Source organism: Myotis nattereri (assembly GCF_964212035.1).
Source record: "Myotis nattereri genome assembly, chromosome: X".
NCBI lineage: Eukaryota > Metazoa > Chordata > Mammalia > Chiroptera > Vespertilionidae > Myotis > Myotis nattereri.
In genome coordinates this window covers 1,625,839-1,637,200 of record NC_138078.1, presented here as the reverse complement: position 1 = coordinate 1,637,200, position 11,362 = coordinate 1,625,839, and the positions used below count along the sequence as shown (strand labels likewise).

Sequence of the window (11,362 nt, the reverse complement as noted above, 5' to 3'; positions counted from 1 at the left end):
GGGCTCCAGGGTGTGTCCAGCATGTCTCACTCAGTCACGATGAGCCAGACCCCAGCAGCAAGCAGACCTATCAGTCTGAATGTGTTGTCCCTGATGGTCAGTGCCTGTCATAGCGAGCAGTTGAGCAACCCTAGTGCATATTATGGTTTGATTGGTTGAACAGATGACCCGTTGACTGGACACTTAGCATATTGGTCTTTTATTATATAGGATTGATTTCATACAGGAAGGGAGCGAGAAACATCAATGACGAGTGAGAATCATACATCGGGTGCCTCCTCAACACCGCCTACTAGGGATGGAGCGCACAACCTGAGTATATGCCCAAGACCAGAATCGAACCTGGGACCTTCCAGAGTCCACAGTCCAACCCTCTATCCACTGAGCCAAACAAGCTAGGGCTCATTGGTTAATTCTTGTCTGTGCCCTGACCAGGAACCAACCGCGATCTCCAGGTTCATAGTTTGTCCCTCAACCAGTGACAAACCCCAGCTTGGCTCAAAATGGTTTTATTGATTTGAGAGATTGGGAGAGAGACAGAGAGACAAGAGATAGAGAGAGTGAGAGAAAGTAGAAGAAGAAAAATAGAAGAAGAAGAAGAAGAAAAGAAGAAGAACAAGAACAACAATAAGAACAAGAAAGAGAGAGAGAGAGAAAGAGAGAGAGAGAGAGATATCAATGTACCCTCACACATAGGGGGTGGCAGGTAGAACAATAGAGCTTATTAAAAAGGTGAACAGAACTATACACGTCCCTCCAGCGGGTCAGCAAGACTGGGGCTCAGGTTGACAAGAGCCAGGGACCCCATCACATGTCCTAAGAGTCTTCCATCAGCTCAAGGATCATTTCCTCCACGTCATCCTCCTTGATGTGGTGCACAATGCGCCAGAATCGGTCCACGGAGTCCAGGTACCTGTTGTGAAGGTGGATCGTCCACCACAAAGGCATGTTGTTCGAGGTCAGGGGGCTGGTGGGGAGTCGGTTAGGCTCACTGGGGTAGTCGACCTGGCACAAGTGTACTTGAAGGTGACCTTCTGTGTCCGTTAAGATATGCAGCCATGTGCGCTGGTTCTCGTCCTCATAAACCGAGGTCCCACGAATACTCAGGTACATGGGGTGCGAGATGAGGTGCACGATTGATGGGAGCTCGGCCATGACCCCTCCGTAGTCCACAGAGCAACAGCCACAGCTTCTCAGAGCCTCTCGCTACTTCGGTCCTGGTATCCAAAGACAGGGGATGGGGTCTCCAAACACATTTTATCTCAGCTTCTATCTTTATGGTTTTTATGGTTGTGTTTGTGGTTGCCTTTGGTTTATTTTGCAAATTTATAAATCTCAACTTATCTTTCTTTTCAGTTTTAGATCTCTCTTCTCGAACAACCTCTACAAAACATACTTAAGGAAAAATATGACTCTATGAAGGTAACATGGTCCTATGGAATTTTAAAAACATTTTTTAAATGACAATTAACATACCATCTTAGGTTCATTTCAGGGGTACACCCCAATGATTAGACATTATATAATGAACGAAGAAATCATGGAATTAATCCCATACCCATCTGACACCATACAGAGTATGGTACTAGAGTATCAGTGCACAAAATTTATGCACTCAGGGGGGTCGCTTAGTCAACCCTTCAGCCTCTCCCAGTCCAGGACCCCTTGAGGGATGTACAGCTGACAGTTTAGGCCCGCTATAGTGCTGCCATGGAGGCTCCCACCACCACTCTGTGCTCGGCACCTGTGAGCCTGGCTTTTGGATGAATGGTGCTCCCTCTGTGGGAGTGCACCGACCACCAGTGGACAGCTCTTCTCATGAGCATCTGCCCCCGGTCGTCAGTGCATGTCATAGCGACCAGTCATTCCGCTGTTTGGTCAATTTGCATATAGGCTTTTTATTATATATGATTGCGTAGACTCAATGCTCTACTTCACTGTGCCATGATTATTCTTTGGTCTTTTACATATAGTTTTACTGATTTCAGAGAGAAAGGGAGAGGGAGAGAAAGAAAGATCAATGATGACAGGGAATCACAGATTGGGTGCCTCCTGCATGCCCCCTACTGGGGATCAAGACTGTAACCCGGGCATGTGCCATGACTGGGAATCAAATCCACATCTCCACGTCCTTGGTTTAAGCTAAAAAACTGAGCCATTCCATCCAGGCTCTTTCCTTTCCTTTCCTTTCCTTTCCTTTCCTTTCCTTTCCTTTCCTATTCTTTCTTTTCCTTTCCTTTTCTTTTTTTCTTCATTAAAACTTTGTATTTGGTTCAAGATTGCTTTTTGTCCTGACTACACCACCTTCTTTCTGATCATCTAAGAGGCAACTCACAAACCATAGAACAAACCACCCCATGCAAATAATATGGAAATAATACGCTTCACATTTAACAGCTGGCAGAGGAACAAAGCTAACGTCTGCGTCCAGGTGGGCTTCTTAACAGCGGTCTTGCTTCTCAAGTACTGGTAAGAGAGGCAACACCAAAATATTCAGAGAAAGACAGATACCTGGGATAGCTGATCATGCAAACACAAAGCAATGTGAGAGGTGAAACAGCAAGTAGGATTCCCGAGGTCTCATAACATCACTTATAGAATGATCGCTCCCTTCCCCAAACCTCAGCCATGCTCTTGGCAAGAGCTGTATGGTTTTGTTGCTAAACTAACTGCAGTCCACAAAGCCAAATTCCTCCCTAAGATCAGACTCCATCCCCAATCCTTCCTCCTCCTTCTCCCATCCATCTTTTTCTTACCTGTTCTTCTTGCTCTGAAGGCAAAACACCGTTCTTTGCTCCTTTCCTCTGTGACTGGTCTCTGCTTCCACCTGTCACCTGCAGAAGAAAAAAACATGACCATGATACACATATTCCCAGAAGTCCATGTGTCCAGGAATGTGTCCAGAAAAAACAAGGTTCCCCTGACTCACACCCCAGAAACCAGTCCCTGGAGCCAGATGGTGGTGTGGGAGTAAAGAGGTTTATTCAGGTGCTGGCAACCTGAGAAGATAGGGGAAGCTTGTCCCCAAACCCATCTGCAAATCTCAGTGTAAGCAGAGGCTTTTATAAGGAGAGAGAGGCAAAACAGAACAATGTAGTCAGGAGGCGGGGCTTGAAAAGTTCTCTATGTGACCACAGGCACAGTCCAATATGATAAGGATCTTGCAAGTGGTCACGTGTCGGTCCAGTGTGCGTCATCCTAGATTTCGTCCTCCTGGTTCTAAGGTTGAAGGTCAGGAAATCTCAAAGAACTGGGAAGGTCAGAGTTCATGTCTTTTAAAATTAGTTCCTAGGATTCTTATACAAACAGGCTGTTTATCTACAAGCTTCATTATTAGTCAGAGTCTGCATTTACAGGAACAATGTGGAAAGAATGGGTAGGTGAGTTGTAATTCCCATGAATTATGTGAATTCATGTAATTACTGTGACATGAATGCTGAGATACTTCGTTCTTCTTCAAGGCGTTTCCACCCTTTGAAAAAGTCAAATAGGCCCTAGCTGCTTTAGCTCAGTGGATAGAGTGTCGTCCTGTGAACTGAAGGGTCCCAGGTTTGATTCCCAGTCAAGGTCACATCCCCAGGTTGTAGGCTTGATCCTTAGTGAGGGACTTGCAGGAGGCAGCCAAACCATGATTCTCTCATCATGGATGTTTTTAACTCTCTTCCTCTCCCTTCCTCTCTGAAATCAATAAAAATATATATTTTTTACAAAGGCGGGCCCTCTATCCCCTGAGCCAAACCAGCTCGGGTGCTAGGTCGTCTTTAAATGACATCTGGTGTTTTAAAACAAAAAAAAATAATAAACTATTTTAGAACAATGGGCATTTTATTTGAATGCAACACATGCTTCATAATTTTTTAAATGTTTTTATTGACTCAGAGAGGAAGGAATAGCGAGAGGGAGAGCACCATCCATGATGAGAGAGAATCACGGATCAGCCGCCTCCCACACACTCCGCTCTGGGGATTGAGCCCGCATCCGGGGCATGGGACCATGACCAGGAATCGAACTGTGACCTCCTGGTTGATAGGTCGACACTCAGCCACTGAACCAAGCCGGCTGAGCCCGAAGTGCAATATTTTGAATTTGAGAAACACACCTTAGAAACAGATCCCTCACGCTCCCCAGTCTTCAGCCTTAAAGGTCTCAATGTGCATTTGCCAACACTTTCTTGCAAGAGCAGAATTTATTTTTTTAAAAAATATATTCTATTGATTTTTTAAAGAAAGGAAGGGAGAGGGAGAGAGAGTTAGAAACATCGATGAGAGAGAAACATCGATCAGCTGCCTCCTGCACACCCCTTACTGTGGATGAGCCCACACCCAAGGCACATGCCCTTGACTGGAATCGAACCTGGGACCATTCAGTCTGCAGGCCGACGCTCTGTCCACTGAGCCAAACTGGTTAGGGCCTCCAATAGTATAAGTTAATCAGCTGTCAGTGATCTCTTTAATGCAAACATGGATGTCCTGAAATTGACTTCTGTTTCTCCCTCCAGCTCCCTCTCCAGCCGCCTCTTTCTGGTGCAATGCAAGATGAATTTTATGATCACTTGGCTTTGTTTGGGGCTGTTTAGTGCTAAACACAATTAAAAAACACAAATGCACCCAGAGCTAGGCTCTAAAGCCACACAGAGGGTCGTTTCGAGACTTCAGGAGACCAGCCCTGGCATCCCTCGTAATTCCTCAAAGGAAAGAGATGATCAGCATAAAACACCCCTAATCCACCAAAAATTCGTTCTTTTTTTGGAGAGGGTAGTATCAGTTGACGAACCTCAGGAGATCAAACTATGAGAGCGCTGCTCATTGAAATGAAAACTATTTCCAGTGATATCTTGGAGCCTTGTCTACCTGGGGTGGGCTAATATTTTCATTCTTAAGGTCTTTTTCTTTGTCTTTCTCTGTTTAATATATTTTTACTAGAGGCCCGGTGCACGAATTCGTGCACCAGTGTGGTGCCTCGGCCTGGCCTGTGGGGTTCAGCCGAAACTGGCTCTCTGACATCCCCCGAGGGGTCCCAGATTACGAGAGGCCACAGGTCAGGCCAAGGGACGACACTGGTGCACCATTACATCTGGGAGGGACACGGGAGGTTGGCCAGCTGGAGAGGGACCATGGGAGGACTCCAGGGCATTTCAAGCCCATCTCACTAGTCCCGAACAGCCAGAACACAGCAGAAGCTGACCTACCAGTCCGAATGTCTTGTCCCTGGTGGTCAATGCATGTCATAGTGACCAGTTGAGCAAACTTAGTATTTCATTTTCATATTATGCTTTGATTGGTTGAACAGAGGACTGGTCGACTGGACACTTAGCATATTAGACTTTTATTATATAGGATTGATTTCATACAGGAAGGGAGTGAGATACATCAATGATGAGAGAGAATCATATATCGGGTGCCTCCTGCACGCCCCCTACTGGGGATCGAGTCCACAACCAGAGCACGTGCCCTTTACCAGAACCGAACCTGGGACTTTCCAGAGTCCACCGTCCAACCTCCTATCCACAGAACCAAACAAGCTAGGGCTCATTGGTTAATTCTTGTCTGTGACCTCACCAGGAATCGAACTGTGACCTCCAGGTTCATAGGTCATTCCTCAACCACTGAGAAACACCAGCTTGGCTCAAAATGCTTTTATTGATTTAAGAGAGAGGGAGAGAGACAGAGAGACAAGGAGACAGAAGAGAGAGAGGGAGAAAGGAGGAGGAGGAGGAGGAGGAGGAGGAGGAGGAGGAGGAGGAGAAGGAGAAGGAGAAGGAAAAGAAGAACAAGAAGAGAGAGAGAGAGAGAGAGAGAGAGAGAGAGAGAGAGAGAGAGACATCAATGTGCCCTCACAGGCAGGAGGTGGCAGATAGAACACCAGAGCTTATTAAAAAGGTGAACAGAACTATACACGTCCCACGGACCCCCGCAGATGTCCTACGAGTCATCCATCAGCTCAAGGACCATTTCCTCCAGGTCATCCACCTTGACATGGTGCACGATGCTCCAGAACCGGCCCATGGAGTCCAGGTACTGGCTGCCAACGTGGAGCGTCCACATCGAAGGCATGGTGCTCGAGGTCAGCGGGCTGGTGCTGAGTGCGATATACCCACTAGGGATGTCGTTCTGCCACAACCGGACTTGCAGTTCACCTTCTAGGTCCATGACGAGATGCAGCCATGTGTGCTGCTTCTAGTCCTCATACACCTATTGCCCACGGATCCTCAGGCAGATGGGGTGCGAGGTGAGGTGCAGGATGATCGATGGGAGCTCAGCCATGACCCCTCCGTGGTCCAAGGAGCAACAGCCACAGCTTCTCAGAGCCTCTGGCTACTTTGGTCCTGGCATCGAAAGACAGGGATTGGTGTCTCCAAACGCATTTTACCTCGGCTTTTATCTTTATGATTTTTACAGTTGTGTTTGTGGATGCCTTTAGTTTATTTTGCATATTTATAAATCTCAATTTTTCTTTCTTTTTAGCTTTAGATCTCTCTCCTAGAACAAACTGTACAAAACGTACTTAATAGAAAATATGTCTCTATGAATGTAACATGGTCCTATGGAATTTTAAAACCATTTTTTAAATGACAGTTAACAAAGAACCTTAGGTTCTCCTCAGGGGTACACCCCAATGATTAGACATTATATAATGGACTAATAAATCGTGCAATTAATTTCATATCCATCTGACACTATACACAGTTATTATAACATTACTAGAGGCTCAGTGCATAAAATTTATGCAATCAGGGGGGTCCCTCAGCCTGAGGGTCCTTCACCCTCTCCCAGTCCGGGACCCCTAGAGGGATGTCCAACTGCCAACTTAGGCCTGCTTTAGTGCTTCCTTGGAGGCTCCAACTAACCCCCTGTGCTCGGCAGCTGTGAGCCTGACTTTGGCTGAGCGGTGCTCCCCCTGTGGGAGTGCACTGACCACCGGTGGACAGCTCCTGCCATGGGCATCTGCCCCCAGTGGTCAGTACGTGCAATAGAGACCAGTCATTCTGCTCTTTGGTAGATTTGCATATTAGCCATTTATTATATTGATTGACTCAATGCTCTACTTTCCTGTGCCATGACTATTCTTTCATTTTTTTCATATAGTTTTACTGATTTCAGAGAGGAAGGGAGAGGGACAGAAAGAGAAAGATCAATGATGACGGAGAATTACGGATGGGTTGCCTCCTGCATGCCCCCTACTGGGAATCAAGACTGTAACCTGGGCATGTGCCATGACTGCAAATCGAATCGACACCTCTGGTTCCTAGGTTTAACATAAACAACTGAGCCATGCCAGCCAGGCTCTTTTATCTTCATTTCTTTTCTTTCCTTTTTATTTCTTTTCTTTTTATTTCTTTTCTTTTCTTTATTTCTTAATTAAAACTTTGCAGTTGGTTCAACATTTCTTTTTGTCCTGACTACACCACCTTCTTTCTGATCATCTCAGAGGGAACTCACAAACGATAGAGCAACCCACCACGTGCAAGTAATTTGAAAATAATATGCTTTACCTTTAAGAGCTGGCAGAGAAAAGCTAACCTTAGCGTCTAGGTGGGCTTTTTAACAGCGGTCTTGCTTCTCAGGTGCTGTTGAGAGAGGCAAGACCAAAATATTCAGAGACAGACAGATACCTGGGATACCTGATCGGGAAAACAGTAGGCAAAGAGACTGGTGAAACAGCAAGTAGGATTACTGAGGTCTCATAACATCACATATAGAATGATCTCTCCCTTCCCCAAACCTCAGACATTCTCTTGGCAAGAGCTGTATGGTTTTGCTGCTAAACTCACTTCTATCCACAAAGTTCAAATTCCTCCCTCAGATCAGACTCCTTCCCCAATCCTTCCTCCTCCTCCTCTCATCCATCTTTGTCTTACCTGTTCTTGCTAATATGTTTGAAATTATTTTATTGACTCAGAGAGGAAGGGAAAGAGATAGGGAATGAAACATCCATGATGAGAGAGAATCACGAATGGGCCGCCTCCCCCACGGCCCCCTACTGGCAATTGGACGGCAACCTGGCCATGTGCCCTTGACCGGGAATTGAACCATGACCTCCTGTTTATAGGTCGATGATCAACCTCTTAGCCATGCCGGCTTGGTCCGATGTGCAGTATTTGAACATGAGAAACACACCTTAGAAACCCATCCCTCATGCTCCCCAATCCTCAGCCTTAAAGGTCTCAATATGCATTTGCAATCACTTTCCTGCAAGAGGAGAATTTAATCAGCAGTCAGTCATCTCTTTAATGCAACCATGGATGCCCTGAAATTGATTTCTGGGGATCCCTCCATCTCCCTCTCTAGCCACCTCTCTCTGGTGCGAGGCTAGATGAATTTTATGATCGCTTGGCTTTGTTTAGTGCTCTTTACTGCTAAACACAACTAAAAATCCAAATGCATCCAGAGCTAGATGCTAAAGCCATACACAGAGCCAGCTCAAGCCTTCAGGAGACGAGCCCTGGCATCCCTAGTAATTTCTCAAAGGAAAGAGATGATCAGCATAAAACACCCGTAATCCCCCAAACTTTCGTTTCTTTTTTGGAGAGAATAGTATTGGTTGACAATCCTCAGGAGATCAAACAACGAGAATGCTGGTCATTGAAACGAAAACTTTCCAGTGATGTCTTCAAGCCTTGTCTACCGGAGCTGGGCTAATATTTTCAGGCTTAAGGCCTTTTCTTTGTCTCTCTCTGTTTAACATATTTTCACTAGAGGCCCAGTACAGGAATTCGTGCACAAGTGCCCTGCCTAGGCCTGGCCTGCGGGGACCCAGGCAAAACCACCTCTCTGACATCCCCCGAGGGGTCGCAAATCACGAGAGAGCACACACCGGGCCAAGGGACCCCACAGGTGCATGATGGGCGCCGGGGGCGGGGGATGTGCGAGGTTGGCCAGAAGGGGCTGGATCATAGAAGGGTCCAGAGCATGTCCAACCAGTCTCACTCTGTCCCGATCCGCCAGACCCCAGCAGCAAGCTGACCTACCAGTCTCAATGTCTCGTCACTGGTGGTCAATTCATGTCACAGTGAGCAGTTGAGCAACCTTAGTATATCATTTCCATATTATGCTTTGATTGGTTGAACAGATGAACAGTCGACTGGACACTTAGCATATTAGGCTTTTATTATATAGGATTGATTTCATACAGGAAAGGAGCAAGAAACATCAACGATGAGTGAGAATCATACATTGGGTGCTTCCTTCACGCCTCCTACTGGGGATTGAGGCCAAAACCTTAGCATATACCCTTGACCAGAATCTAACCTGTGACCTTCCAGAGTCCACAGTCCAATCCTGTATTCACTGAGACAAACAAGCTAGGACTCATTGGTTAATTATTCTGTGTGCCCTGACCAGGAATCAAACTGTGAGCTCCGGGTTCATAGGTCGTCTCTCAACCACTGAGAAAAACTAGCTTGGCTCAAAATGCTTTTATTGATCTGAGAGAGAGGGAGAGAGACAGAGAGAGACAGAGAGACAAAGAGACACAGAGTGAGAGAAAGAAATGAGGACAAGAAGAAGATGAAGAAGAAGGAGAAGAAGAAGAAGAAGAAGAAGAAGAAGAAGAAGAAGAAGAAGAAGAAGAAGAAGAAGAAAAAGAAAAAGGGGGACCGAGAGAAAGAGAGAGAGAGAGAGAGAGAGAGAGAGAGAGAGAGAGAGAGAGAGACACAGAGAGACAGAGAGAGACAGAGAGAGAGAGAGAGACATCAATTTGCCCTCGCACCCAGGGGGTGGCAGATAGAACAACAGAGCTTAGTAAAAAGGTGAACAGAACTATACACATCCCACCTGCAGGCCAGTAGGACTGGGGCTCAGGTTGAGAAGAGCCAGGGACCCCATCATGTGTCCTACGAGTCGTCCATCAGCTCAAGGATCAATTCCTCCGTGTCATCCTCCTTGACGTGGTGCACGATGCGCCAGAACCGGTCCATGGAGTCCCGGTACTGGTTGCCAAGGTGGAGCGTCCACATCCAAGGCATGCTGCTCGAGGTCTGCGGGTTGGCGGTGAGTGCGATATACAAACTGGGGATGTCGTCCTGCCACAACCGTACTTGCAGGACACCTCCTGAGTCCATGACGAGATGCAGCCATGTGCGATGGTGCTCGTCCTCATACACCGATTGCCCACGGATACTCAGGTACATGGGGTGCGAGGTGAGGTGCACCACCGACGGGAGCTTGGCCATGACCCCTCCGTGGTCCAAGGAGCAACAGCCACACCTTCTCAGGGCCTGCCACTACTTCTGTCCTAGTATCGAAAGACAGGGGATGGGGTCTCCAAATGCATTTTACCTCGGCTTTTATCTGTATCATTTTTACCGTTGTGTTTGTGGTAGCCTTTGGTTCAAATTTATAAATCTCAACTTTTCTTTCTTTTTCAGCTTTAGATCTTTCTTCTAGAACAAAGTGTACTGAATGTACTGAATGTAAAACATGATTCTATGAAGGTAACTTGGTCCTATGGAATTTTAAAACATTTTTTAAATGACAGTTGACATAGAACGTTAGGTTCATTTCGGGGGTACACCCCAATGATTAGACATTATATAATGGACTAAGAAACCATGCAATTAATCTCATACCCATACGACACCATACACAGTTATTATAATATTACTAGAGTCTCAGTGCACAAAATTTATTCACTCAGGAGTGTCCCTCAGCCAGCCCTATGTACTCTCACAGTCTAGGATCCCTTACGGTTTGTCCAACTGATGTCTTAGGCCTACTTTAATGCATTGACTCAGTGCTCTACTTTACTGTGCCATTACTTTTCTTTCATTTTTTTTTTCCATATAGTTTTACTGCTTTCAGAGAGGAAGGGAGAGGGAGAGGAAGAGAAAGATCAATGATGACAGAGAATCAAGGATTGGTTGCCTCCTGCATACCCCTTACTGGGGATCAAGTCTGTAACCCCGGAATGTGCCATGACTGGGAATCAAATCGATGTCTCGTGGTTCCTAGGTTTAAGCTAAACAACTCAGCCATGCCAGCCCGGCTCTATTTATTTCTTTTCTTTTTTTCTTAATTAAACTTTGTAGTTGGTTCAACTATTCTTTTTGTCCTGACAACACTACCTTCTTTCTGATCATCTCAGACGGAACTCACTAACCATAGAACAACCCACCCCGTGCAAATACTATGCTTTACCTTTAACAGCTGGCAGATGAACAAAGCTAACATCTGCGTCCAGGTGGGCGTCTTAACAGCCGTGTTGCTTCCCAAGTGCTGGTGAGAGAGACAAGACTAAAATATTCAGGGACAGAAAGATACCTGAAATAGCTGATCGGGCAAACAGGAAGCAAGTGACTCATGAAACAGCAAGGCAGATTCCTGAGGTCTCATAACATCACATATAGAATGATCTCTCCTGTCCC

General features: G+C 46.1%; 2 protein-coding genes across 2 annotated transcripts; both read right to left on the bottom strand.

Annotated features, from left to right (window-relative positions):
* Nucleotides 1-816: 816 nt before the first annotated feature.
* LOC308511073 (protein p13 MTCP-1-like) lies at nucleotides 817-1,155 on the bottom strand (the record flags this gene model as incomplete). The annotated part of the gene is made up of 1 exon (XM_081081084.1): nucleotides 817-1,155. The coding sequence occupies one exon, from the start codon at nucleotides 1,153-1,155 to the stop codon at nucleotides 817-819; it is 339 nt and encodes a 112-aa protein (XP_080937210.1).
* An 8,677-nt stretch (nucleotides 1,156-9,832) lies between these two features.
* Nucleotides 9,833-10,171, bottom strand: LOC308511072 (T-cell leukemia/lymphoma protein 1A-like; the record flags this gene model as incomplete). Its single annotated transcript, XM_081081083.1, has 1 exon — nucleotides 9,833-10,171. One exon carries the CDS (start codon nucleotides 10,169-10,171, stop codon nucleotides 9,833-9,835), a length of 339 nt encoding a protein of 112 aa, XP_080937209.1.
* Nucleotides 10,172-11,362: the final 1,191 nt, after the last annotated feature.